This window comes from Danio rerio, chromosome 6 (genome assembly GCF_049306965.1).
Source record: "Danio rerio strain Tuebingen ecotype United States chromosome 6, GRCz12tu, whole genome shotgun sequence".
Taxonomy (NCBI): domain Eukaryota; kingdom Metazoa; phylum Chordata; class Actinopteri; order Cypriniformes; family Danionidae; genus Danio; species Danio rerio.
In genome coordinates, this window is record NC_133181.1 from 20,852,320 (window position 1) to 20,879,132 (window position 26,813).

At 40.5% G+C, this 26,813-nt stretch overlaps 2 protein-coding genes across 7 annotated transcripts in view; one reads left to right on the forward strand and one right to left on the reverse strand.

The window, feature by feature from the left end:
* Nucleotides 1–1,874, reverse strand: part of LOC137490200 (serine/threonine-protein kinase pim-3-like) — a 14,525-nt gene extending 12,651 nt beyond the window's left edge. The window contains exons 1-4 of one of the 5 annotated variants that reach the window (XR_012407919.1): nt 1,400–1,874; nt 537–581; nt 236–325; nt 31–113 (exon numbers count right to left, since the gene is read on the reverse strand). Coding sequence is in view for 1 of the 5 variants with exons in the window: in XM_073954043.1 (XP_073810144.1) it covers nt 31–113; nt 236–406; nt 537–581; nt 1,400–1,457 (357 nt within the window). In the remaining 4 variants the exon portion in view is untranslated. Of the gene's footprint in view, nt 1–30; nt 114–235; nt 407–536; nt 846–1,399 lie in introns of those variants that run through there. The other 4 variants (XR_012407917.1, XR_012407918.1, XM_073954043.1 and 1 more) reach the window with 4 other exon arrangements.
* On the forward strand, nt 1,430–26,573 carry LOC137490198 (serine/threonine-protein kinase pim-3-like). 2 transcript variants are annotated; one of them, XM_073954049.1, is made up of 9 exons: nt 1,430–1,632; nt 2,377–2,421; nt 2,552–2,722; nt 2,845–2,927; nt 3,042–3,092; nt 3,169–3,538; nt 3,664–3,843; nt 3,934–4,029; nt 4,125–6,067. In XM_073954049.1, exons 2-9 carry the CDS (start codon nt 2,394–2,396, stop codon nt 4,151–4,153), a joined length of 1,008 nt encoding a protein of 335 aa, XP_073810150.1. In that variant the 5' UTR covers nt 1,430–1,632; nt 2,377–2,393; the 3' UTR covers nt 4,154–6,067. The 2 variants fall into 2 exon arrangements, with proteins under 2 accessions (XP_073810150.1, XP_068075306.2); XM_068219205.2 differs by lacking the exons at nt 3,934–4,029; nt 4,125–6,067 and adding an exon at nt 24,271–26,573.
* The last annotated feature ends 240 nt before the right edge of the window (nt 26,574–26,813 follow it).

The window sequence follows — 26,813 nt, forward strand, 5'->3', positions numbered from 1 at the left end:
CTGAACAAAGGAGGGAAGAAAGTCTCTTACTGGCAGTCCATCAGACCTGCGGATCCCAGCAAACACAGAGCCGAATCCACCTTGTCCCAGCAACGGGCCCTTCAGGTACAAGTCTGCAACACAGAAGAGCACAAGAAATGAAGAAAAGAGAGAAAGAGAAAACATGCTGGGGTCTCTTCAATGACAAATCATTTCGTTTCTGATCCATGAGATCTAGAAGATGAGCAGTGCTGACCTCTGCGAGAGCGTTTGGCTGGTCTGCTGGACGAGGTGGACGGTGTTTGCTGGCTGCTGCTCTGCCTTTTCCTCTTGCTGTTCCTCTGGTCTGTGGATGCAGAATCAGCCAAATGTGAAGGCAGAGGAGCCAAAAAGCCAGGAAGCTCAGTGGTGCCGTCCCGTGTATCTTCTGTGCATCAAAACATTTTTAATGAATCTTTTTTCTTAACTTCTGTAATCCTTTTCATATTAGTCAAACATCATACAGCATCATACAGTAATATACAATGACAAACAAATGAAAGATTAAAAACACTCACCTCCTCTTTCTTCACCCATGTGGGACATGGACAATCTCCTCCAACCTGCAATAAAACAGACAAATACAGACAAATATGAAAATAAATGTAAAACAAAGTAAAGAAAAAGAAAAAGAAGAAAAAAAAACGAAATGAAAAAAGAGCAACAAAAATGTTTAAAAAAATAATCAGAAAAAGAACTAAAATAAAAATGATCAAAGAAATTGTGCTCTTTAAAATAGGTCTTCTCTCAGAAATCCTCCAACAGCTTCAGAAATCTCAGGATTCGCACAGAAATGCTCTGCAAAGTCGCCTCGTCTCTCAACCAACAGATTGCGATGGGTTCAATTGATTTTATATGCAGTCAGAATTCATATCATAACACGCGTTTCTATAGCAACTAACAATGTAATAGCTTGACTTTGCGTGTCTGAGATATTTTTATTTTTATGATTATAATTCGTGCAATTATTCGATTCCCTAAATCTTAATTATTACTCATTAATTAATCATAATAATTAATCATCATAGCCAGTGGAAGTGTGGAGTAAAATCGTTCACTTCATAGGCACAAACCTAATAGATAGAGTGCACCTAACTTTACATTTATTTTTTCTCTTTTTCTTTTCTGTAAAATGTGTAAAAAGACAAAAGGGGAGATAAAACAGACTTGTTCTTAAGCTCGCTATAAGATTAAATATTTTTCAATAGGCCAATCAGCTTTCAGCAAAACTTCATTGCGTCATCACCCACATTCATCTTTACAATATGTTTATATTTATAATCTTTACAGTTATCGAAAATCGCACAGAAATTCAAGAATAAAGTTTTTAATAAACAGTACTTAACAAACGAGCTCTTCTATAACGTTAAATGTAACTTACCATAATGAAGAAGTGGACGAGGATGATATTGTTCTCCATTCGGGAGATCTACTGGCATTATAAACTGTTTTCAGAAAAATTATTGTATTACTTTCTGAGGAACACATTTTGTTTACGCTAAATTTCATATTATTGCCGAATCACGCTGAAGCAGGGCATTATGAAAGGTCATGTGACCGACGTCCCTGACGTCACTCCTTGCGTAATAAATGTATGGCCAACGCACAATTAAGGTATGTTAATGAATTATATTTTTAAATAAAATAAATTGTATGATAATAAAAACAACAATAATATTAAATTAAATAAGGCTTTTAGTATTTCATATGTGATCATGGTAATTTGGTGTCAACTGATCGTGTCTGTTATTAAATTGTAAATTGAAATTAAACTCCTGGAATATATTAATGCTTGTGTATATTGTTTTATTATGCTGAGATGCGAAGACAGCTGTTCAAATGAGCCATTTTTATTTGAGTTGATAGCTCGATCAGTGTATGGTGATGACGCAGTATTGATGAAAGATGATTGGCCTTTTGAAATTTATCCCAGAAGTTCTTTTTTTATACATTTTTAATTTAATAACAAGAGCTTTTAATTAGAACTAGTCGGATTTACACCCCTTTTTGTCTATTTGTCTTTTACAATGTTAGTTGCTATAGCAACGAGTGTTATGATATGAATTCTGACTGCATACAAAAACAAACCCATCGCAATCTGTTGGTTGAGAGACGAGGCGACTTTGCAGAGCATTTCTGTGCGAATCCTGAGATTTCTGAAGCTGTTGGAGGATTTCTGAGAGAAGACTTATAAAGATCACAATTTCTTTAAACATTTTTATTTTAGTTCTTTTTCTGATTATTTTTTTACAACATTTTTTGTTGCTCTTTTTTCATTTCGTTTTTTTTCTCTTCTTTTTCTTTAATTTGTTTTACATTTATTTTCATATTTGTCTGTATTTGTCTGTTTTATTGCAGGTTGGAGGAGATTGTCCATGTCCCACATGGGTGAAGAAAGAGGAGGTGAGTGTTTTTAGTCTTTCGTTTGTTTGTCATTGTATATCACTGTATGATGATGTACGATGTTTGACTAATATGAAAAGAATTCCAGAAGTTAAGAAAAAAGATTTATTAAAAATGTTTTGATATACAGAAGATACACGGGACAGCACCACTGAGCTTCCTGGTTTTTTGGCTCCTCTGCCTTCACATTTGGCTGATTCTGCATCCAAAGACCAGAGGAACAGCAAGAGGAAAAGGCAGAGCAGCAGCCAGCAAACACCGTCCACCTCGTCCAGCAGACCAGCCAAACGCTCTCGCAGAGGTCAGCACTGCTCATCTTCTAGATCTTATGGCTCAGAAACGAAATTATTTGTCATTGAAGAGACCCCAGCATGTTTTCTCTTTCTCTCTTTTCTTCATTTCTTGTGCTCTTCTGTGTTGCAGACTTGTACCTGAAGGGCCCGTTGCTGGGACAAGGTGGATTCGGCTCTGTGTTTGCTGGGATCCGCAGGTCTGATGGACTGCCAGTAAGAGATTTTCTTCCCTCCTTTGTTCAGACATGCTTTAGAAATGTTGCTGTCAGTAAATGTGATGTGTCACAATCAGGCAGGTGTGATTTACTCTGCTTTTTCTGTCTGCAGGTGGCCATCAAGTACGTGTCGAAGGACCGGACCCCGGAGCGACTGAAAGTTGTATGTTTTGATGTGAATCTGTTGTGTTTGCCATGTGTGATTCAGTTATGGATATAATGGAGGGTTTGTCCTGCAGGATGGTCAGGGTCGGCTGCCGCTGGAGGTGGCATTGATGACCCGTGTCACGTCAGCTCCTGCCTGCCCCAGTGTCCTGCAGCTGCTGGACTGGTTTGACCGTCCCAGACGCTACATCCTGATCCTGGAGCGACCGGATCCTTGCCAAGACCTCCAGAGCTTCTGTGAGGAGAACGGCTGTCTGGATGAGCGTCTGGCCAAGAAAGTGCTGGTGCAGCTGATCGCGCTAAAACACTGCGAGAGCCGTGGCGTCCTGCACCGGGACGTCAAACCAGAGAACCTGCTGATCTCCACAGAGTCCCAAGACATCAAGCTGCTGGACTTCGGCTGTGGAGATCTGCTGAAGCGCTCGGCCTACAAATACTTTGCTGGTGAGTTTGAGTTACAGAAGGAAACGTTGTGTTGATGTTTGTGAACTTCTGCTGATCCACTAAAGGGAATTTGTCTGTACTGGAGCATTTTGAGAAGATGTTTGTGGTCTTTTTATGTCTCTCAGGCACTCCTGCATACGCTCCTCCTGAGTGGTTTCGTAGACATCGCTACAATGCCACTCCAGCTACAGTCTGGTCAGTAGGAGTGACGCTCTACAACATCCTGTGTGACCGTTTCCCATTCAGAGGCGCACGGAGGGTCACGTCCAGAAGCAGACTGACCTTCCCTAAGAGCTTGTCAACAGGTAAGAGATTCAGACACATTCAGAGATAGCCTGGCGAGCGAGCAGAAGTGTGTTGTTGTGTGGTTCTGAAGACGGTGTTGTGTGTAACAGAGTGCCGTCAGCTGATTCGCTGGTGTCTCAGTGCAGCACCGGCTGATCGGCCCAGTTTAGATGATCTTGAGAGTCATCCCTGGTTGCACTGCACAGGTGGCCAGTGACATTACACTTATCTGAATCCAGCAGTCATGGCTTGGGTTGCATTGTCAGGTTCAGTGTTTATAAACGCTGTCAATGATTTGTAGACGGAGAGCAGGAGGGGCAGAGGAACTGAGGAGAACAGATCCTCATCCTGAGCTTCCTCTGCTGCATCTGAGGCTCTGTGTGAAGCTGTATGAGCTGAAGACACACACATACACACACACACACACCAGCTCGAAGTGCAAACTAGTATGTGTTTTTAAAATGAATATAAATTAGTAAAACAAGTCTAGAGTAACCTAAATGATTTTCATAATTAAAAATATATTCTGTCCAAGAATTCTGTCCTTTTCAAAGAAAATGAACAATAAAATTGATTTTATACTCAATAACCCAAAAGTCTTTACTGTTTTCAATAAAATATAAATCTGAATCTTTTTTCACCTCCAGTAAACAAAACGTTTAAAGTCTGCATGAACTTAAAGTTGCGACCTTTTTTTGTATTCTGACGCAGTTCCTGGAGAAACTAAAGATTAAATGACACAACAGTGGGCGTGGCTTGTTTTTTGTACTGCGAGCTGATTGGATGTAGTAAAGTAGGCATTTCATTCAGAAAGATTGGGAAAAGTGTTTGGGCAAAGTTATTACAACCTAACAGACACTTCCTGCTCACCATTTCTGTTTAGTGTCAAAACTGACAGTTAAAGCAGCGTTGTTAAATATGTTAGTCATGCCCAATTCCTAAGATATACGTAATCTGACAATTTAACAGAAAAACAAACAGAAAGTGCATTTTTGTATTTCAATTAAGATTATAGGGGCAAACAATTTTTGTTTTTTAATGACATGCACAGATGAATAGTTTACCACAACACAAGCAATGTGAGCTAACAAAATCATACGGTTAATTTTGATTTAATGGGGACTTTAAGTTTAACAAAGACTCACTCACTATCAGCATGATCCTTTATTGGAAACGGAAACACAGATCAAAATATTTATTGATATAATACATGCTTTATACAGCAAATAAGTGTTGCTAAAATACAAGCACAAGATGCTAAACTACATGCTTAGCACTTTCCCATAGAAAACCATTCTGAAGTAAACACAACATTCAGTTACAATATCTTACTCCAAATGTTTACAATTAGTTACTTTGGGCTACATAGGATGTTTACAGACATCTGCTTTATAATAAACTACAGCAAGGGCTAACAGAGTACAGTAAATAAATAATCATGTTGCATTTCAGTAACACACTGATAATAAATATACATGTATTTTTCTATGACATAAATTACCAGGTATTATTTCTGCTATAAATATGGCAATAAATAAATGCGGTAGGGCTGGATGGTATGATGTATATATCATTACCGTGGAATCAAATGTGTACCGTAAAAGTTTTCTATTCTGTTTATACCTCGAAATGTTGGTGTAGCTTTCCCAGAGATGGGTTGCGGCAGGAAGGGCATCCGCTGTGTAAAAACGTGCTGGATAAGTTGGTGGTTCCTTCCGCTGTGGCGACCCCGGTTTAATAAAGGGACTAAGCCGACAAGAAAATGAATGAATGGATGAATGTAGGTGTAGCCAGCTCACGTCCAGCATGCGTTAGGCTGAGAAAGACTCTGGCAGTGTTGCCAATTGCTTTATATTAGGGCTGCTCAATATTGGAAAAAATCTGACATTGCATTATTTTGTTTTGCTGCGATATACATTGCGATTGTAATATAGTTTCACCAGATGATTTAAATAGCTATATTTAGAAATATTTAATTAATTTAGATCGACTTGGATGATCAAGACTTTTTCTATGCAGTTCATCTGCATAAATTATGATAAATTACAAGCAATAATGAATAAATAAACAGTGCTTTATGCTTTTCTGGAGAGTGGAACTGTATTTAAGTACAGAAATGAAACAATCAAATGTAAAATAACATGGTCATCATTGTATAAATAATGTCAAATTTTGATAATATCTTTATCTTTTAATAATTATAAAAAATAATCCTGCAATGTGACCAATGTGATACCGATGCTCAAAAAAAAAAATTTAAAAACTGTACAAAAGCATGCACATCTCTCTTAACTGGGTGCTCAGCCAAAACCGCAAAAAGTGCAAATTAAATGTTAATCAAAGGCGGCAACACCAAGGCTCCAAAAATACAAATTTATTAAATTAAAAAGGCTGACACAGAGCGTGTAACGTTTCGTGCCACCCGGCTCTTCATCAGACAATGCCGATGCTCAAACAATAATTTGTTCACCACTACTTTATATTTTCAACAAAAAGTACCACAAAGTTTTATTTATACAATTATTTATACAAAATAATTTAATATTTGTATTTTTAAAAGAAAAAAACTGTTATTTCCCAAAAGTGTTTACATATTTATATTTTCATTTTTTTTTCATTTAGTTTTATATTGCAGTTTCCAAATTCACATACAGATAGGGTTTTCCACAATGCATTCACAAAACAATCAAAGATCAGGTTCCAAAAATTGTAGAAATAAATAGAATTATAAAATACAAAAAATTTCCATTAATAAATATGGAAGTTACATTAATGATTTGAGGACATTATAAGAAACAAGAAAAACAATACACTCATAATTGTTTTGTATATCTTTAAAAAAAAGAGATCAAATTAATTTGTTTTCTGTTACAATTCAATTGTGTGCTTCTTTTTTGTCATGTTGTGGCACCCAGTCAACCCTTTTCTTTCCCTTTTTCCCTATTTGTTTATTTATTTATTTATTTATTATTAATATTATTATTATTTTTTTATTACCTAAACTATGTACATATGGAACTATGAGGATGTTACTTTTAGGATCTTAAATGTACAATATTTAAAATAGCTAGTGTTCTTCTTTCTTCTTTCTAGCTTTTTTACAGGCTATCAGCAATATTTTCAGCAGTTTTTTGTCAGATTTTTCTTCTAACATATAATTTTTTAGGCCTAAGTATAAAGTTGAGAAAGAAAAATTGATGGGAATATGGAATACATTTTATAAACATTTATGAATTTCTTGCCTAAATTCCTGGGTTTTTAAACATTTTCAGAAAATATATGAATGATTTGCTTTATTTGAGCCACATAATCTCCAGCAGACTGCCTTTTTGTTTAAGTATCTCTTTTGTTTAAGGGTGACAAAAAAAAAAAAAATTAAGTTTTTTCCACCAAATCCCCTCCAGACTGAGGAGGATGTTGATTTCCACTGTTTTAACAATTCTTTTCCACTCTTCCTCAGTAGTTTCAATAATGCATTCTTTTTCCCATTTATTTTTATATAATATGTGTTCTCTAATTGATTGTCTTGTAGATTTTAAAATATTTAGTAACTATTTTGGTCATGTTAGCTCCTTTATAAGCTAAGATAAATATTGTAAGGCAAGGCAAGTTTATTTCCCCTTCGGGGGGAACTTCAGCACTATAAGTGGATTTGATTGTAAAATCCACGCATTGGGAGGTTCGGTTCAGAAGCTACTCGTCTGAAAGAGTATTGAACGGGCCAATTAAGAATGAATTGGCAGCGCAAGCCTGCGCAGGTGAGCGGCATAAGCAATCAACTGAGTATATAAGCTCACCTGGCGCCAGCAGACGCTATCCTTTTCGCTTCAGAGACTTTCTGATCGAGTCGATGAGGGTTCCTCCGGCTGTGACCAGCGATTCTGAGCGAACGAGAGCATTCTCCCGGTCCAGAGTGTGTACACGCAGTGGCAGACGGTCGAGCTGGGTTTCTCCCTTGCCTGGCGTTCTTTGGGACGGTCCTCCAGAGCGGTGCGTATAAAGTTGCAAACTTCACAGAAAGAGCAACACAGTCGTGCAGCACGTCCTTATCAGGACGGCGCTCCGACTGTGCGTTTCTGGATACGGTGGTTTCCTGTCCTCGGATGATGGGCGCGGGCACTGCGTTGCATGTCTGGGGGTCCAGCATGTTAATGCGCTGCTCGCGGGCAGTTCATGTCGTCATTGCGATGCCATGACTGTTGCGCAAGATCACGGTTAGCCTTTGCAAAAGGGTGAACCACCCCAGTTGTCCCCTGCTCTGCAGCGGGCACTCGGGCAGATCTGAGGGTTTCAGCGAGAGATAATCCGTCGCCCACGGGCCCGCGGACCTCCCGCTCCTCTAAGCGCTCTATCCAAGCTTCGGGCGGGGGAAGCGATCCGTCTAACAGATGGTAGCCCTTACGCCCGATGACACCGGAGACCAGATGTCCACCGCGGCATCGGAGGGTGGGCTTTCATTGTCCGATGATGATCCAGACCCGCTCGCCCTCTTCGGGCTGGTGAGCGCTGTCACTACGGATCCTGAAACGGACATGTTAGCCGTGCTTTCCCGGGCTGCTTCGGCCGTGGGTTGGAGATGGTTTATCCCCCAGCTCCGCGGCCGGACCGACTAGAGGGGCGTTCCCTTCTTCCCGGAGGTGCACAGTAGGCTCACGCGGTCTTGTAAAGCACTTTTTTCTGCTCGTGCTGCGTGTTCCTCCACCCTAACCACTCTTGACGGTGAAACAGCCAGGGGGTATGTGGCGATTCCTCAGGTTGAGTGCGCGATGGCGGTAAATCCGCGCGGCGCCTCTTCTTGGCGGGGTCCGCCTCGTCTCCCATTCAAAGCCTGTAAGTTATCTACCTCCCTCGGAGCTAGAGCTTACATAGCTGCGGGCCAGGCTGCTTCCGCCTTGCATGCGATAGCCACCTACCAGCGCTACCAAGCGCAGGCGCTGGCCGAGCAGCACGAGGGTGGGTCCAACCCAGGCTTACGAGCTTCGCACCGCCGCCGACTTAGCTCTTCGGACTACTGAGTCCGCTGCGTGTGCGTTGGGGAGGACGATGTCCACATTAGTGGTCCAGGAGCGCCACCCCTGGCTGATATGCGCAAAGTCGACAAAGTCCGCTTTCTTGACTTCCCCATATCCCCAGCCAGGTTCGGCGACACTGTCTGTGAATTCACCCAGGAATTCAAGGCGGTGAGAGAGCAGTTGGTGGGTGATGTCTTATCGGCGGTCCGTAGCCCGCTCCGCCCGCCGTGCCATTCATACCTGCTCCTCGCCGAAGGCGCCCGCCTACGAGAGCTGCTCCGCCCCCGCACACGCCTCCGGCGAAGCGAGCGCGTCGGGCACCTCGGAAGCAGGCAGCCCCCCTGCCCAGAACGCCGCTAAGTCCGGCAACGGACCGCGAAGCGCCCCTGGGACAGGCCATCTGGAGAAGAGGGAACTTGCTCTTTCCCCGCTGGAGGGCGGGGCCCCATTTCCAACGGCACTTTTTACTGCCATGAAAACATTATGAAAGGGCACTTTTCACTTCCCCAGATGTGACAGCCCGAAATCTGCCAGTCTGGGACTCTATGCTTTCTAGCTTGCAGATTCGGTGCGTTTCGCCAGTGGCTCACGAGCGCTGGGAGGACGGTCTCCTTTCTCTCACCCCTCGAGCCTCCCCTCCGGAGCTCGGGTTTGGAGTGAGAGCAAATATCTCACCTCCAGCTTTTCCGTGGGACCCGCGAGCTTCCCGGATCAGCACACCCACTCCGCGCTGCCCCACTGCTGGTACGTCAGCGATTGTAGCGATTGAGTCCATTAGCGAGAGCTCTGCCTGCCTGGTTAGCGCGGGCCAGCTCTTCGCGGTGGCTCATACGTACAATCAGACTCGGCTATGCGATTCAGTTCGCGAAACGGCCCCCCAAGTCACGGGTGTGTATTCACCAGGGTCAGCCCCCTGTCCGCCCCTGTCTTGCGAGAGGAGATTGCTGTCCTCCTGGCGAAGGAGGCAATCGAGCCGCTCCCTCCAGCCGAGATGGAGAGCGGGTTTTACAGCCCACGCTTCATCGTGCCCAAAAAGAGCGGTGGGTCACGGCCAATCCTAGATCTGCACGTTTTGAACCGCTGCCTGCACAAGCTGCCGTTCAGAATGCTCACGCAGAAGCGCATCCTCCGGTGCGTTCGTCCTCTGGGTTGGTCTGCAGCATTAGACCTGATGGACGCGTATTTCCATGTCTCCACTCTTCCTCGCCACCGACAGTTTCTGCGGTTTGCGTTTGAAGGTCGAGCTTGGCAATACAAAGCCCTCCCCTTCGGGCTCTCTCTGTCTCCGCAGGTCCTCACCAAGCCCGCGGAGGGTGCCTCAGCGCCCCTTCGGCTCGCGGGCATCTGCATACTCAATTTCTTTACGACTGGCTGATTTTTGCCCTCTCTCGGAGCAGTTGATTATGCACAGAGACAAAGTGCTCTGGCACTTCCACCTGTGGGGGTTTCAGGTCAACCGAGAAAAGAGCAAACTCGCCCCCGTGCAGAGGATCTCTTCTCTCGGGCTGGAGCTGGACTCGGTCACCATGGCAGCGCGCCTCTCCGGAGAGCGCGCTCAGCTGATGCTGTACTGTCTGAGAGAGCTCGACAGTAAAATAGTGGTCCCACTGAAACTATTTCAGAGGCTCCTGGGGCATATGGCATCCGCAGCCGCTTCATGCCGCTCGGATTATTCTATATGAGACCACTTCAGCACTGGCTTCACGATCGAGTCCCCAGACGCGCATGGCACGCGCGCGCACACCGAGTCTCTGTTACTGCGCTGTGTCGCCGCGCCCTCAGCCCTTGGAGCGACCCCTCGTTCCTACAGGCCTGGGTGTCTCTAGAACAGGCGTCCAGTCTTGTTGTCGTTTCAGCAGACACTTCCAACATGGGCTGGGGGGCTGTGCGTTGCGGGCATGCGGCTGCGGACCTGTGGAAAGGTACCCAGTTGCATTGGCATATCGCCTGGAGCTGTTGGCAGTGTTCCTCGCTCTCCACCGTTTTTTTCCGGTGCTGGAGCGGCAACACGTGCTGGTCAGGACGGACAGTACGGCGGCGGTGGCGTATATCAGCCGTATAGGGGGTATGCGCTCTCGCCGCATGTCTCAGCTCGCCCGCCGTCTGCTCCTCTGGAGTCATCCGCGGCTGAAATCGCTGCACGCCATTCATATTCAGGCAAGCTCAACCGTGCAGCCGATGCGCTCTCACGGCAGCCTTGCGTCCTGGAGAATGGAGACTCCACCCCGAGTCTGTTCAGCTGATATGTGCGCGATTCGGGGAAGCCCAGATCGATCTGTTGCTTCCCCCGAGATCGCTCATTGCCAGTTGTTCTTTCCCTGACCGAGTGCTCTCGGCACGGATGCACTGGCTTACAGCTGGCCTCGGGGCACGCGCAAATACGCGTTTCCCCCAGTGAGCCTGCTCGCGCAGTTACTGTGCAAGGTCAGGGAGGACGAGGAACAGGTTGCTGGTTGCGCCCCTCTGGCTCAACCGGACCTGGATGTCAGAGCTCTCCCTCGCGATAGCCCTCCCCTGGCAGTCCCTTCGAGAGAGCACCTACTCTCTCAGGGACAGGGCACCACCTGGCACCCTCGCCGATCTTTGAAGAGATTTTTAGACGCGAGGAAGACTTAGGTAACCTCCGATTGCGGCGCGCCTATGCCCTGACGTGGAGTCTATTCACTGAATGGTGTGTCTCTCGCTGAGAAGACCCCCGTAATTTGCCAGATCAGCGTTGTGCTTTCTTTACGCCGAGAGAAGTTGGAGAGCAGGCTGTCGCCCTCCACACTCAAGGTTACGTGGCTGCCATCTCCGCTCTCATAACGCGGTGGCTGGCAGCACCATGGGAACGCATAACCTCATCATCCGGTTCCTCAGGGGCGTTAAGCGAATAAAATCCACCCCGCCCCCTCTCATGCCCTCTTAGGATCTCGCCCTCGCTACACAAGCCGCGTCAGATCCCTTCGATCCTCGACTCAGTATCTTTCTGTCCCTGAAGACAGCTCTGCTGGTCGCGTTGATATCGATTAGAGGGTCGGGGACCCGGAGGCATTTTTCGGTCAGTGACTCGTGCCTGTAATTGGGCTGGCTTCTCTCACGTCCTGAGACCCCGCCCGCGATATGTGCCCAAGGTTCCTACCACTCCGTTTTAATACGAGGTAGTGAGCCTGCAAGCGCTGCCCTCGGAGGAGGCAGACCCAGCCCTTCTTATTGTCCAGTTCGCGTTTTGCGTATTATCCGGACCGCACTCAGAGTTTAGATCATCTGAGCAGCTCTTCGTCTGTTATAGCGGTTGGCAGCAGGGAAGTGCCGTACCGAAATAAGTTCCCACTAGATTGTGGATGCCTTTCTTTCACTATCAGAGCCGAGATGAGCCGCGTCCCCCGAGAGCGCGTGCGCACTCCACTCGGAGCTTCGCATCCTCTCGAGCGCGCGCACGCGGCGCCCCTCTAACAGACATCTGTAGAGCTGCGGGCTGGGTGACACCCAACACATTTGCAAGGTTTTACAATTTGCGAGTGGAGCCGGTTTCCTCAAGGGTATTAGGTAACCCTTGGTGATTGAGGAAACAATTCGGTAGGGTGTTGAAACACGCTTGCTGCGCCATTTTCCCTAACACGGAGATACGTGCGCCTTTTTATCTGTCAGTAAAGTTCCCCGTCAGGTGAGCCCTGCAGATTCCTCCGTGGCCCCCAGCACTGACTCAGCGGAGGAGTCACTTGCTGGCCCACTACGTTGTAGGTCTGCCCGCTGGTCAGCCCGCGTTTTGGGTAAAGGTGCCTGCTATGCGTGATCCCCACTAGGCGATCCCATATGCTTATTCCGCCACGGTTAAGTCCCCCCCCTGGGCGGACCCGTGTCTTCCCTCCCCGCTAACCACTCTTTTGCTATGCGTACTCCCCCTTTTTAGGGCTAGTCCATATGTAAATTCTGCCATCTATCCCCCCTTGGGTAACGGATGGCCTCCGCAGCGTCATCCCTATCAGGATTGCACGCTTCCCAACGTACTGTCGTATTTTCCTAGAATTATCTAGATGCTCACGACTTCCCAAAAAATATATATAAATCCGTAAAACTTCTGTTGAAGTAGGATAAATTAGGGCCAGGGACACGTTGGAGGACCGCGCCCCCCATGATGTGGGTGCGTCACGCTTGCTTGACTATCTCCTCATCGGGGGTGTTGGTAAGGTGCAGTCATTATGGCGCTTTCAATGGGCTCCCAATGCGTGGATTTTACAATCAAATCCACTTATAGTGCTGAAGTTCCCCCCGAAGGGGAACGTTCGAGGTTACTAAAGTAACCCTTCGTTCCCCGAGGAGGGGAACGGAAGCACTATACTCCGTCGCCATAATGACTGTCCCTTAGCTGTTGAAAGTCTCTTCAGCTTAAAAAGGATAGCGTCTGCTGGCGCCAGGTGAGCTTATATACTCAGTTGATTGCTTATGCCGCTCACCTGCGCAGGCTTGCGCTGCCAATTCATTCTTAATTGGCCCGTTCAATACTCTTTCAGACGAGTAGCTTCTGAACCGAACCTCCCAATGCGTGGATTTTACAATCAAATCCACTTATAGTGCTTCCGTTCCCCTCCTCGGGGAACGAAGGGTTACTTTAGTAACCTCGAACGTTATATAGCACATTTCATACACAGTGGCAATTCAAAGTGAATAAAACATAAACACAGAATACATAAACAAGAATAAAAGAAACAAGTAAAAAAAACTGATTAAAAAACATAAAAACAGGTAAAATGTGATTCAGAATTCCGGGCCGAGAACAGTTTGTAATCGTGCCGTGCCGTTCCAGGCTCAGTAGAGAAACAACCGTAACCGTACCGAAGTGTTCTTAGAACGGTTTGGCACGATAGTGGAAAAGCAGCTCTAGTTATCCTTAGCTGTGTTTCCATCTAAAGAGATTTATGCACATAACTGGAATATTGCATAAGACATTTGTGAATAAAGCACTGTTTCCATCTAAGAGAACAAAAATGGTCACTTCCTGATAAACCGGCACCAAATATAAAAATAAAAAATGGAATTTGCTGTGGTAGGAGAAGACACTGGTCCTTTCTCTTATTTAATAAATGACTTGCGCCTGGATATAATAATACTGAACCAGTCTGAGGATGAACTTTGGCTGAATGACTTTAAAAAACAACATTTCAGATGTTCTAAATTTTGGTCGGTCCACTTGTTTGCCTAATGCTGTACCATCACTCCTGGTTATCACATAATCTGTTAAAACAAAATCACATGACTTTCTTTGATGCGCATGTTGGAATTTATTTCAGTAAATGTCTTTCTATCATAGTTGGATGATTCAATTCAACATTTTTATTCTATGTTTGACGTAATCTCAACTGAAACATGGAGAGACGGTGGGAAAGATTAGCTTTTCCCCTTTTAAAAAAGAAAAAAAACAGCCAATATTGTATTTATATCAATATCACATATCACAGCTCTGCCAGTGAGAGTGGTTGAGCTCAAGCAAAATGAAAAATCAAATGAAAAGCAAATGGGAAGCGTCTTGAAAATGGCGGGTTATGTTAAATACTAAAGAGCATTTGAATGGTCAAGATTTGAGGAAAAACTGATGTATGAGGTGATGGGGAAAAAATCATTGATCCATTTAGACGACAGTGACAAACTGCAAGCTTTGGATGCTTATATCAGTTTTATATCTTCTAAAGACAAATTTTGTCACTCACTGACATGTAAAAAAATTATATTAATTTCACATTATCTTGAAAGCAACAGTCACCAAAATGACACAATTAGGATCAAAGCCTAAGGGCCCTATCACACACTCGGCGCAATAAGGTGCAAGGTGTGTATGGCGTGGTTGCTATTTTCAGATCAGTACAACTGTAATTTTCATGTTTTGCACTATGTTGTTAACCAAATCCATTTGTGCCACTTTGGACCATTACTTGGTGCTTTCATGGGTGTTCTGGTCTAAAAAGGTGGTGTGTTAAGGCGTATTGGTGGCGCATTTTGAGGAACTGAAATAGACCACGCTATTGACCAGATGAATGCTGGTTTAAAGTCCTGTGCAGAGCGTGTTAGCTATAGTTAAAGAGTAAAAGTAAAGTAAAGAGAAAGTAGAGGCCGACTGAAGGAGGCTCAGTCTTCATCCTCGCACAGATGATCTGTTTAACTGTTTTCTTGGTAGTGAAGCGTTTAGTTTTTCCACTTACAAAGTCCACCATGTATATAGAAAATGAGCCATGGTGCAACACAACTGACTCTTACTATACGTTCACACCGAAAGCGTCAAGAGCGTCAAAGGTTGCTTTGACCGCCTTGGTGACATCACTGTCTGCCTTCAGCTCTGGCGGCGAGAGCGTCAAAATTCGCAATATTGATCTTGTATTTAAAGGGGCCGTTGCAGCATATCAGTTACATTCCCACATAAAACATGCTTTCAAGCGTGAAAATGTTGCACACTTTTTATCAAATTTATTTAATAATGGAAGATCAAGTTGCATGTGGTGTGGCTTTGCTGCACTTAATTATCTAATGTGTTTATATGTCTGAAATATTCTGAAGTAGCAATACTGTTTTTACTGAGATTCCCACTTTTTTAAGGAAAAATATATATAACATTAATTCACATCAGTAACTCACCAGTAACTTTTTAATGTATGTTCCTGTAAGAAAACATTGCAAATAATGGGAAATCCGGTGACCGCAATAATCAAACCTTTGGAAACAACTGTGGTCAGAACCAAAGTTCACAGTGACTGTGTTCTCTGGACTGCTCTCAAGCGGTGGACTTCTACATTCTGATTGCTTGCCGCCGAACCACATCATAGCTTATTACCTTAAAGTTAACTTGATTTCAACTCTCTTCGATGCCACAACGGTGAAGGCGCGCTGCGCTACTCCTCGCCACCGGCTCTCATTGAAATTGAATTAATTCTGGCTACTTTGACGCTGTCGCCGCTTTCGGTGTAAACATAAGGTTAAAGATGAGACTCTGATTGGTTTAATGCACATTATGCTGAAAACACACCCTTAACTCATAAAAAGAATAACCATGTTCCAGGGCACAGAACAGATTTTCCCGTCCTTAAAATAGCAAAAGTGGATTCGGACATGCTCTTAATGCTTTTGTTCCATGCACTTTAGACTTTATGCTTAGATTGTTAAAATAGAGGCCTATAAGGGTCAGTTTCAAAGAGTTATAAAATAATTTTGTATGGTATTTTGAGCTGAAACATCAGACACACACTCCTGGGTCATCAGAGACTTATTTTAAATCAAAAAGGGGCATAAAACTGTAGGTCCCGTAACATTGTTATTTGAGACTGGGTCTCTGCTTCATCAGTGTCTGGGTGATTGCCTGTCATTGTGGATCAGTAGTTGACATGTTCAAACACTACTTTATTTCCAATACGAGGCACAGAGAAACAACTCATTTGACTTTAAGGCACATACACAGAAACAACACTTTTTTCAACCGTTTAAAACAAAAACAATATATATAAACAAAGGTATGTAGGGTATTTTGAGCTGAAACTGAAACAAAGACAAAATCTGGGGACACCAAAAAAAAAAAAAAAAAAAAGTGATTAATAGGTGCCCTTTAAATGATTAGTTCACTTCCAGAATAAAACGCTACAGATAATGTACTCACCTCCTGACAGTGTGCCACTGAAGTAGACACATTTCATGGTTATTAAGGTTGATGAGTCGTCAATAAATGATCAATTATGGGAATTTATAATATCAGGCATCACATACAGTAATACTCATATTGAGCAGTCCTATCTACACTTTAAACACTGGGTCGGTAATGTGCAATGCTTTAAAATGTGCAGATTTATTCTGAAACAGGAAGACAATGACCAATTTCAGCATCTTGAATGGGGTGGGACATATCAAATACTAGAAGAGCATTTGATTGGTCAGCAGATGTGATGAGAATCTGAAGCATGAGGTGACATCAAATAATTTCTTGTTTCATTTTGCAGGAAATGGCAAATCCTAAAGCTTTGAATGTTTATATCTTCTCAATGTGTGTGTTTTGGAGCACATTAGCTCATAGATAACCTTAAAATTACCATGTTTATAATAAAAAAAATTTTTTAATTTCATAGGGAATTTAAAAAGTATTTACATTTTTTTTAAGAAAATGGCCAATCATTATGCTAGGCTTTTTATTTTTCATTCCTAGGCTGGGGTCATTTAGAGACATTCTACTGCTTTAAATAAAAAACTGCTTTAAATAAATTCAAACAAGGAAGCATCACAGAAGTCAGAGAAAAATCCTGAATGATTTCATCAAAAAACATAGTTTCTTCCTTTAGGACTGAAGAAATAAATAACTGAACATCCTGGATGACGAAGGGGTGAAAAAGTTATTTGTAGTTTTTATTCTGGAAGTGAACTAACCTTTAAGAAATGAAAAGTCTTTTAATTTAATCAATATATAAATGAAGTTGTTGTTTTTTTTAACAGATTTCACACTGCTATAATAGCCTTGCTGCTATAATTTTAAAAACACCTCTTACAATGCATTATCCATTATACTATATTTACTATTTCTTTAACTGGTTTCTAATCAGGTTTCTATAAAAAATAGCTATTTTAAGATGTCTTGTGCAATTTCATATATTTTTACATGGGTATTTTAAGTTGTTTACTTTTTTAGTGCCTTTGCACTTTCAAAGCTTTTTCTTATAGTCTATTTGGAAACTTTTGTGCATGTGCAATTTCAGAATTTTCTTTAAATCTTCTTATTTACTAAAATTTGTTTATAATGTGTCATTATTGTGCAGCTTCATTGTTATTGCTATATTGAAATTTTTAATTCTTGAGCAGTACAAAATGTATTTAATTTTATTGTTATATGTTTAGTTTAGTTTAGTTTAACTCTGTTTTTATTGAAATATGTTAGTCAGAGAGCCACAGAATCATTAGACATCAACTGATCCAATGTGGTGGTAGAGTACAATTTTGCTCACGTTTTCTTTCTCTCTGAATAAAATATAGTTACATATTCATGCATTAAGGAAAAAAAACAAAACAAAAAACAACAACAACAACAACAACAGTGCCGAGAATATATAAATACAAATACTCAAAGGGTACAGCAGTAGAAAATAAAATAATAATAAAATATATATATAAAAACAAAAAATAAAATAAATAAATAAAAAAAAAAACACACTCTCCACTCATAACCAAGCCAGGGGTAGGGAAGATAAGTCAGCTATATACTTGCATACAAATACACATACATATATACATGTTTATTTATTTATTATTTTTATTTTTAAAGTGTAAGAGGAATGGTTGCCAGATAGTGTCAAATTTTTCAGTATTACCGCAAACTGTATATCTAATCTTTTCTATTTGCATAGACTGCATCAGATCATGCATCCAATGTATGTAACTGGGTGGGGAAGGATTTTTCCAGTTTAGTGTTATAAGCCTTTTAGCAATTATTAAACAAAAAGCAAGTGCATTTGATTGTGTAGATGACAAAGAAACATTTGTAGGGTTAAGTCCAAATAATGCTACTAGGGGGCATGGCTCAATATCTAAAAGAAAGCATTCAGAAATTGATTTAAAAATTGATGCCCAAAAAGTGCTTAGCGCTGGACAAAGCCAGAAAGTATGAAGAAGAGTGGCTGGAGCTTGTCGACACCGATCACAAGTTGGATCAAAACCAGGGTTAATTTTAGATATTTTTGCCTTAGTCCAATATACTCTATGCAATAATTTGAATTGTATAAGGGAATGACGAGCACAAATAGAAGAGGTTTGTACACGAGACAGAGCCTTGGACCATTCCTCGTCTGTGAAAACATGATTGAGATCTGATTCCCAGCTCTGCTTTATTTTTAAAAAGGATGAGGAATCTAACTGTCTAATAAATGAAAAAATTGTTTTATAAATTTTAGAGACTGCACCTTTACAAATTTTTGTATCTAAAACCTGATCGATTTCTTGTTTGGGAGGTGCAAGGGGAAAATGGGAAAAAGTATTTCGTATAAATTCACGTGTCTGAAGATATCGAAAAAAATGAGTTTTGGGAAGGTTAAATTTTTCTGATAAATAAGAAAATGTAACAAATGTATCATCACAAAAAAGGTCATTAATGCTTACAATGCCTTTTCTAAACCATGATGCAAAAGATTGGTCTGAGATAGAGGGCAGGAAAGAAGGGTTTTTTTATATGGGAGACAGACTAGACATTGTTTGAAAGCCAAAAGAGTTTCTGGGTCTGAAATATACAATACCACATCATCAGCATAAAGAGAAATTTTCTGTTCTTTTCCGGCCCTGAAAATACCAGCAATCTCAGGATTATTGCGAAAGCAAATTGCAAGAGGCTCTATAGCTAAAGCAAATAAAATAGGGGAAAGTGGGCAACCTTGTCTGGTGCCACGGTGAAGAGGAAAATAATCCGAACTATTGCTGTTTGTTTTCACAGACGCCAAGGGAGAAGAGTATAGGAGTCTTACCCAAGAAACAAATTTGTCACCAAACCCAAATTTTTTTAATGTGTAGAATAGATAGTCCCACTCGACGCGGTCGAAAGCTTTCTCCGCGTCGAGTAAGACTAAGGCCTCAGGCACAGAGGAGTCAGATGAGGTGTAAATTATGTTCATCAACCTCCTCAGGTTAAAAAAGGCCTGCCTGTTCTTAATAAAGCCGGTTTGGTCAGGGTGTATGATATCTTGGATAACAGTTTCTAATCTAAGAGCAAGAATCTTAGCCAAGATTTTTACATCTACATTAAGAAGAGAGATAGGACGGTAGGACCCACACTCCAATGGATTTTTATCAGGTTTTAAAAGAAGAGAGATTGATGCCTGGCGCAAAGAAGAAGGGAGATTACCATTATTTAAAGAGTCTTCAAAAACAGAGAGAAGCAAAGGTGAAATCTGAGCGGAAAACTTTTTAAAAAACTCTGTGGGAAATCCGTCAGGCCCCGGAGATTTTCCGCTTTGCATTTGTGCAATAGATTTTGAAATTTCATCTAAGCTGATAGGTTCATCCATTTTTGCTTTTAATTCACTACTTATTTGAGGAATATTAAGATTGTCAAAAAATCTACTAATAATGTTAGGGTCTTTAAGGGAGTCTGACTGGTACAATGAAGAGTAAAAAGATTTAAATGTATTATTAATTTCTTGAGGGTCTGAAACAATAATGCCTTCTTGGGTTTGAATTTGGGTGATAAAGTTTTTTGCTGTTTTAAGCCTGAGTTGCAGTGCAAGTGTTTTACCTGGTTTATCACCAAACTCATAAAAAAGGTGTCGTGATTTGAGCAAAAGCTGCTCAGCTTGGGCAGTAGAAAGTTGGTTATATTCAGATTGTAAAAAGATTCTTTCATTAAATAGTGATGTGCTTGGGTGTTGTGCATAAATTTGGTCCAATTTACCAATTTGATCAGAAAGTTTAAAAAGTTTCTTATTACACTCCTTTTTTATATAAGCTGAGTGAGATATTATTTCTCCACGTAAATATGCTTTAAGTGTTTCCCAAAGTAAAGATGAAGAAATCCCATCCGTTGAATTGATTTCAAGAAATGTAGAGATCTTTTCTGAAAAAAACTCAACAAAATGGCTCTTAGATAAAAGTAAAGCATTCATTCTCCAAGTACAAAATGAATAGCTTCCAGGAAGGACCAGTTCAAGAATTACTGGAGCATGATCTGAAACAGTTATAGTGTCATATGAGGAGGAGTTCACTCGAGAAATAAGTTTACTGTCAATGAAAAAATAATCAATACGTGTATAAGTATGGTGCACAGGAGAAAAAAAGGAAAAAACTTTAGAAGTAGGATTTAGGAAACGCCAAATATCAGTTATTCCACACAATTCTAAAAAAGAATTAATTGTTTTAGAAGACTGAGATTGAAGGGTTGATTTGGGGGATGATCTATCAAGAACTGTGTTTAGAATGCAATTAAAGTCACCTCCCATAATCAGTTGATAAAGATTCAGGTCCGGGAGTTTAGAGAAGAGTGTAGTAAAGAAATCTGGGTTATCCCAATTAGGTGCGTAAACGCTTACTAAAGTAACTTGACTATTATAGAGGATGCCTGGCACAATCACGTATCTGCCGTTGGGATCTGAAATAATATTGGAAGGTTTGAACTGTGTATTCTTATTAATTAAAATGGCAGTGCCTCTTGCTTTATTATTAAAGCCTGAATGGAAAACCTGTCCCACCCATGACCTCTGCAGGCTTTTTTGGCACGAGATTTTAAGGTGGGTTTCCTGTAAAAAACATATATTGGGCTTTAATTTGTTTAGCTTAGAAAAAACCCTCACACTCTTCACTTTATTATTTAAGCCTTTAACGTTCCAACTAATTATATTAACCCTGCCCCGTCTATCTTGGTAGGTATCATTTGACATTAATGTTAAACAATAACTTGATATTTCTCAAGTAGTCAAGAGTGTTTGAATGGAGAGCATAAACAAAATGAGCAGACATAACGAAATCTAAAGGAACCAAAAACAAACAAAAAAACATAAAAAGAACCCGTGTCCCCCCCACGTGACCAGAACTGTCACGGAATGTAGCATCCATAACAAACCTAACTGAAAAGAACATTACAGTCAGGTGAATAAGAAACCAGTAAACAGTTTCAACTTTCAACTTTGGCTGTCATTTCGGCAGCGCTCCGTGAACGGATATATGTATATAGAAATGATTCAATAAACAGTAGACAACGCATACATGTATCTGACTTAAAATCACATACGACTATAAAAAGTAAAGTATTTTTAAAGCACAGAAACTGGGTAAATATGCTATGGTATTGCATATTTTATTTATTTTGAGGCTTCACTCGTTTTGCAAAGATGTCAGTTCAGTTCTTAATTTTACTTCAGTTCTTGATTCGGACCATTTAACTGTTACGTCGATCAAACCTGATTCGCTGCATTCTTGATGTTAGCAGTGAAGAATTCCATCGCAGCCTGTGGGGTTTGGAAGAAATGTCGCTGTCCCTTGTAATCGACGCGTAGTTTAGCAGGATGCAGCATGCCATAGGTTACGCCAGCGCTGCGAAATGAAGCTTTCACATCTTTGAACTCGGCTCGCTGCCTCGCCACTTCAGCAGACATGTCCGGGAAAATGCGAATCGTCGCACCGTTGAATTCCAAAGAGCCTCGTTCACGACTTAGTTTCAGAATGAGTTCTTTGGTTTGATAGTGGTGGAGACGGACGAGCATATGCCTAGGATATGCGTTCGGGTGTGTTTTTTGGCCGGTGCGATGAGCGCGGTCAATTTGTAGTGGTCTCTCAAAGGCACTGTCTCCGAAAAGTTCAATAAAAAGTGATATCATGAACGTAACCGGACTTTGACCCTCTAATCCCTCAGGTATTCCAATGATCCTCAGATTTTGCCTCCGCGAGCGGTTCTCTAAATCATCCACTTTGAGTTTAAGGGAGCCGTTTTCTTTTTTCAGTGCGTTGCACAGTGCCTCAATCGCTGTCAAGCGGCCGTCCGAGTCATTAAGTGCGGTTTCAATGTCCACAATCTTCTGAGCTTGTAGTGAGAGGGTTGATTGCAGAGTGGACACGGCAGAACGGAGCTCGGATAAGAATTCAGTTCGTAATGATGACACTTCCGTGCGAATGGTAGTCGTAATTATCTCCTTCAGAGAAGCAGGTGTTAGCTCATCCTCCCTCTGCGAGGCGTTAGCGGCCTGCTCGCCTCCTCTTTCAGCCAACATTTCAGCGATATTTCGTCCTGATTTTCCCGGTTTTGGCATATTTGCGTATAGATATGATGCAGCGTTGCTCACTTTATAGATTTAAGACAAAGATAACTGAGATTAATAGAAAAAATACACGAATGTTCACGGAGTGACTTCCACCTGCGTCTAGTCTCCACGAGGCATACCGGAAGTCTCTATTGTTATATGTTTAATACTTGTTTAATCAATAAATGTTTTTATTATTTATTGTGTCCTCTGTTTGATTATTTGCAATGTAGGACATGTATGCTGTTTGCAATTTATTAGGTTAAACACTTATTTAGTGTTATGTCAACACAAATTGTCTATATTTTGAGACACAAAGTTGTGACTACATTGTTCTCTGGTGGCTTAAACTGTACACACACACACACACATATATATATATATATATATATATATATATATATATATATATATAAATAAATAATAAATATAAATAAATATATATCTAATTAGAGATACAGCTTAGATACAGATTATTGAGGGACGTAAACAATAACAATGGTTCTAATTATTTCCTATATTACTTTTTTAATTAGCTCCCAGGAATCTAAAAAGGTCCACATATTGATTAATAATATAATGGAAGCCGTTTTAACATTAAGATAATGATTAAATTAATGATTAAATTTCATCTTGTTACAGTTATGACATAGTTTGGCAATAAGCAGGAAATGTTCATAGGCCAATGACATGACCACAGTATTAAAAGGGCCTGAAAAATAAGACGTATATGCAAAATAGAATATAAACATAAATAAAGTCAAACTGAGAATCAAAGTTGCTATTACTTATATACTCAAAAGATTGCGCTACAGGGACCCAAATCCTTAACAGAATTGTTATTGTTATTATTATTCACCGAAGTCATGCACACGTTTAATCAGGGAAATTGCATTTGGTGATGACGTGATGGCGTTGCTGTAGTTACTGTAGTCAGTGACGTTCTAAAAAAGAATGTTTTTGAAAAGCCGTCGGTGACGATGAGAAACTAGTGTGAGCTGCATTAAGTGTCTGACCATCGCTGACATTTGCGGTATGTGAAGATCTTTCTAAAAGTATCGTTTTAAGTTGTTATATTTGGTTGTTTCGACGTGCTTTTGGTGAAGTTAGTAGATTGTACTGAATGTTGGTTGGATTGTGAGATTGCTAACTTAACTTATTTTGTCGACTTGTCAATTTTAGGATTTTGACTATATATATTTTTCAAGTTTGTGTATTCTGTTATCTTCTTTAGCAGCTTATTCATAATCGTAGAATGCCATTTGTTATGTTGTCAGGTTGGTTGACCGATAGATACAATGTTTTTGTTTGTTTGTATGCTTCACTTGTATATTGCTATCTAATTTAACATTTGCAGATTGTTATTTGTTATATCATCAGATTAATTGATCTGTTATAATGTATTTGATTGCTGTCAGCTTTAACACATATTCCATATTACTGCTGTATTTATTTACTGATTTATTTATTTGTAATGTGGTCGGCCTGTTCAACATTTGTAGTTTTAATTGTTATTTCTTTTATTTACAGTTTTACTAATTATTGTAACACATTTATTTATTCTAAGTTTATAGATTGTCATCTAGTAGAGTATTTACTTTTAGCTGCGAAATATTAGTTAGAACAGAATCAGACTAGAGATAATGGTAGATGAAACCTTCAAAGAATGGTATTTAGTTTAATTAAGGATTTAATATCTTTTTTTAATTGTATTTTGCAGATCAGAAGGAACCACATGAAGAAGAAAAGGGAAATTACACACCACAGCAACGACTGTAAATGGAAAAACAGATGGACGGCTGCATCGATGGAAGTCCTTCCAGGATGAAAGGGGTGTTGTTAAGTATAGATAAGTGGTTCTCAAACTTTTTAACTTTAGATAGCATTTGTCTCTCGAAGTACGACCTATGCTTAAATAAAATGCGTTTAAATTAAGTTAATTAAAATCATTACCATTCGTAAAAAGTAAAAAAAATAAATGCTGTACTTAGAGGTAAAGTATTAGCGTATACGAGCCTATACTCACCAAAACCTTAAAATGTAGCTTGGGCCTCATAAATTTATGTTATCATATTCATATTATATATAAACCAAATTGCATGTACATATGATATATTTGAATGGGGGAGACCAGGGATAGTTGTGCTTCTATTATATTTCTCTACAGATCTTTGAGATCTTACGTTACAAGTGTCTGCTATTAAATGGGATATAAGTTAATTTTCAGCGCATACAGAAATTGTGAACCGTTTTTCGTTTCATTCAAACAGGAGGAGTGTAATGTTACAATTCCGCCCACAGTTTGGGTAAGTTGTAACACACCCCGTGGTGAGATGTAAATTATGATTTCCACCTGGGTGAGATGTATCATTATAAAATAAGAATTAGGACCAAAAAATGGATTTGAAAGCTTTTTATTCAGCATTGAGCTTTCAGTAGAATTTGTGTCTCTGTGTTACAAAGCTGAATAAAATGTGCATCAGCTTCAACAATTGAACACTATTTGTGTTTGCCGGCTTCAAGAGCCCACAGAGTTCAAACACTGAGCTCAAACTACTTTTGACTTTCTCTTTAAAGAGCTATAGGAATACTAAAATTAAATCATATAAAGACATTTTTGAATCTGCTCGGGGTTGGTGGTAACATTTCACCGACGTTACGAGTAAGTTACTAGCTTTTATTCTTACAAATGACCCAGTGTTATGAGGCCATGAATCTGTTCTCATACAGCTAAAACAGCTAAAACATTATCACCAACAATGTAGATTTAATATATCCACACACAGATTACATGGTTTTAACTACAAATCAGGCATTGATATTTTAAAAATAATTCAAGTAAAAAATATAACTTTGCTAAAACGTAGTGTTTCCTCTCTAATATCTGCTGTGGTCACCACAGGACCTGGTCAGTCGTCTACGGCCAGAGGGGTTAGGAAGTGCGAGATCGATTTGTAACTATTTCCTGGTTTCTCCCCCTTGAAATCTAAACATTAACTTGTTTTTTAAATATATGATTCACAATTGCATACTTCAATTAGAGATTAGATCAGCTTACAGTGCGTAATGTACAGTATGTCTTTTAGAAAACTGAGTGATTATTAGGGATGCACCGATACCACTTTTTTTTACAAACCGATACGAGTATGAGTATTTTAATTTATGTTCTAGCCGATACAGAGGACTAATACCAATAATTCATAGATTTGGTTTCGATGAAATTTATTCATTTTTTTATTTTTTGCTTGTTGCAAGGATAACCACAAAAATTTTTAAGAGAAGGCTTTTCCAAGCCAAATATATACACACATTGTTGATAACCCTGCAAATCCAGACCTTATCTATTAAAGATTAACTGTAGACATTTAAATGATGAGTTATCCTTGCGCTGACATCCCTCCATGACTTCACATATTACATAAAGTGTGTGCAGTGTAAGTTGCCTTACGGAGTCACTCTCTTGGCACTGCATATTCGGGTAGCATAAAACCCTGTTATGCGCGATTCTTTCATATTTACGAGTCCTGCCGTTAATCCGCAGGTCAGGTGTAAAGTAGGCTATACTTGATGCTATACTTTATGTTTAATAAAATATACACACAATGGGCTCTATTTTGACGGTCCATGCGCAGAGCGCAAAACGTAGGGCGCAAACACTTTCAGGGCGTATCAGAATGCATTTTTGCTAATTTAAGGACGGGAAATCCGCTTTGCGCCGTGGCGCATGGTCTAAAAGGGTTAAGTTTATTTTCTTAACGAGTTATAGGTGTGTTTTGAGGATAAACCAATCAGAGTCTCGTCTCCCATTTCCTTTAACAGCCAGCTGCGTCGCGCCATAAGCACATTCACTATTTACAGGATGTAAAGTAACCTTAGTGGAAAAACTGAGCATTTCACTAGCAAACAGTTAACAGTTTTTTAAACAGAAAACTGTTAAACAGAGCATCTACTGCATGAGAATGGGAGATAATGGATCACTTTCACTTTCGCTCTTGGATAGGGAAACCTTTACGCACAGACATCAAAAACAATTATTTAAAAAATAAATAATTAATTGCGTTTGTTAAGCGCAAAAATTTGTTTCAAAACTATTTCTAAATTCAGTTCTAATTTCCAGCAAACGAATAAATGAACAATAATAACGAAGTGTGTTCAAAAACCTGAGTTATATCCTAAAACCCATGCTGTGCCACATATGGTCTAAAACCTGACAGGTGGGCAAATCTAAGCTTGTTTTTATTAAGACAAATATAAATATGGATA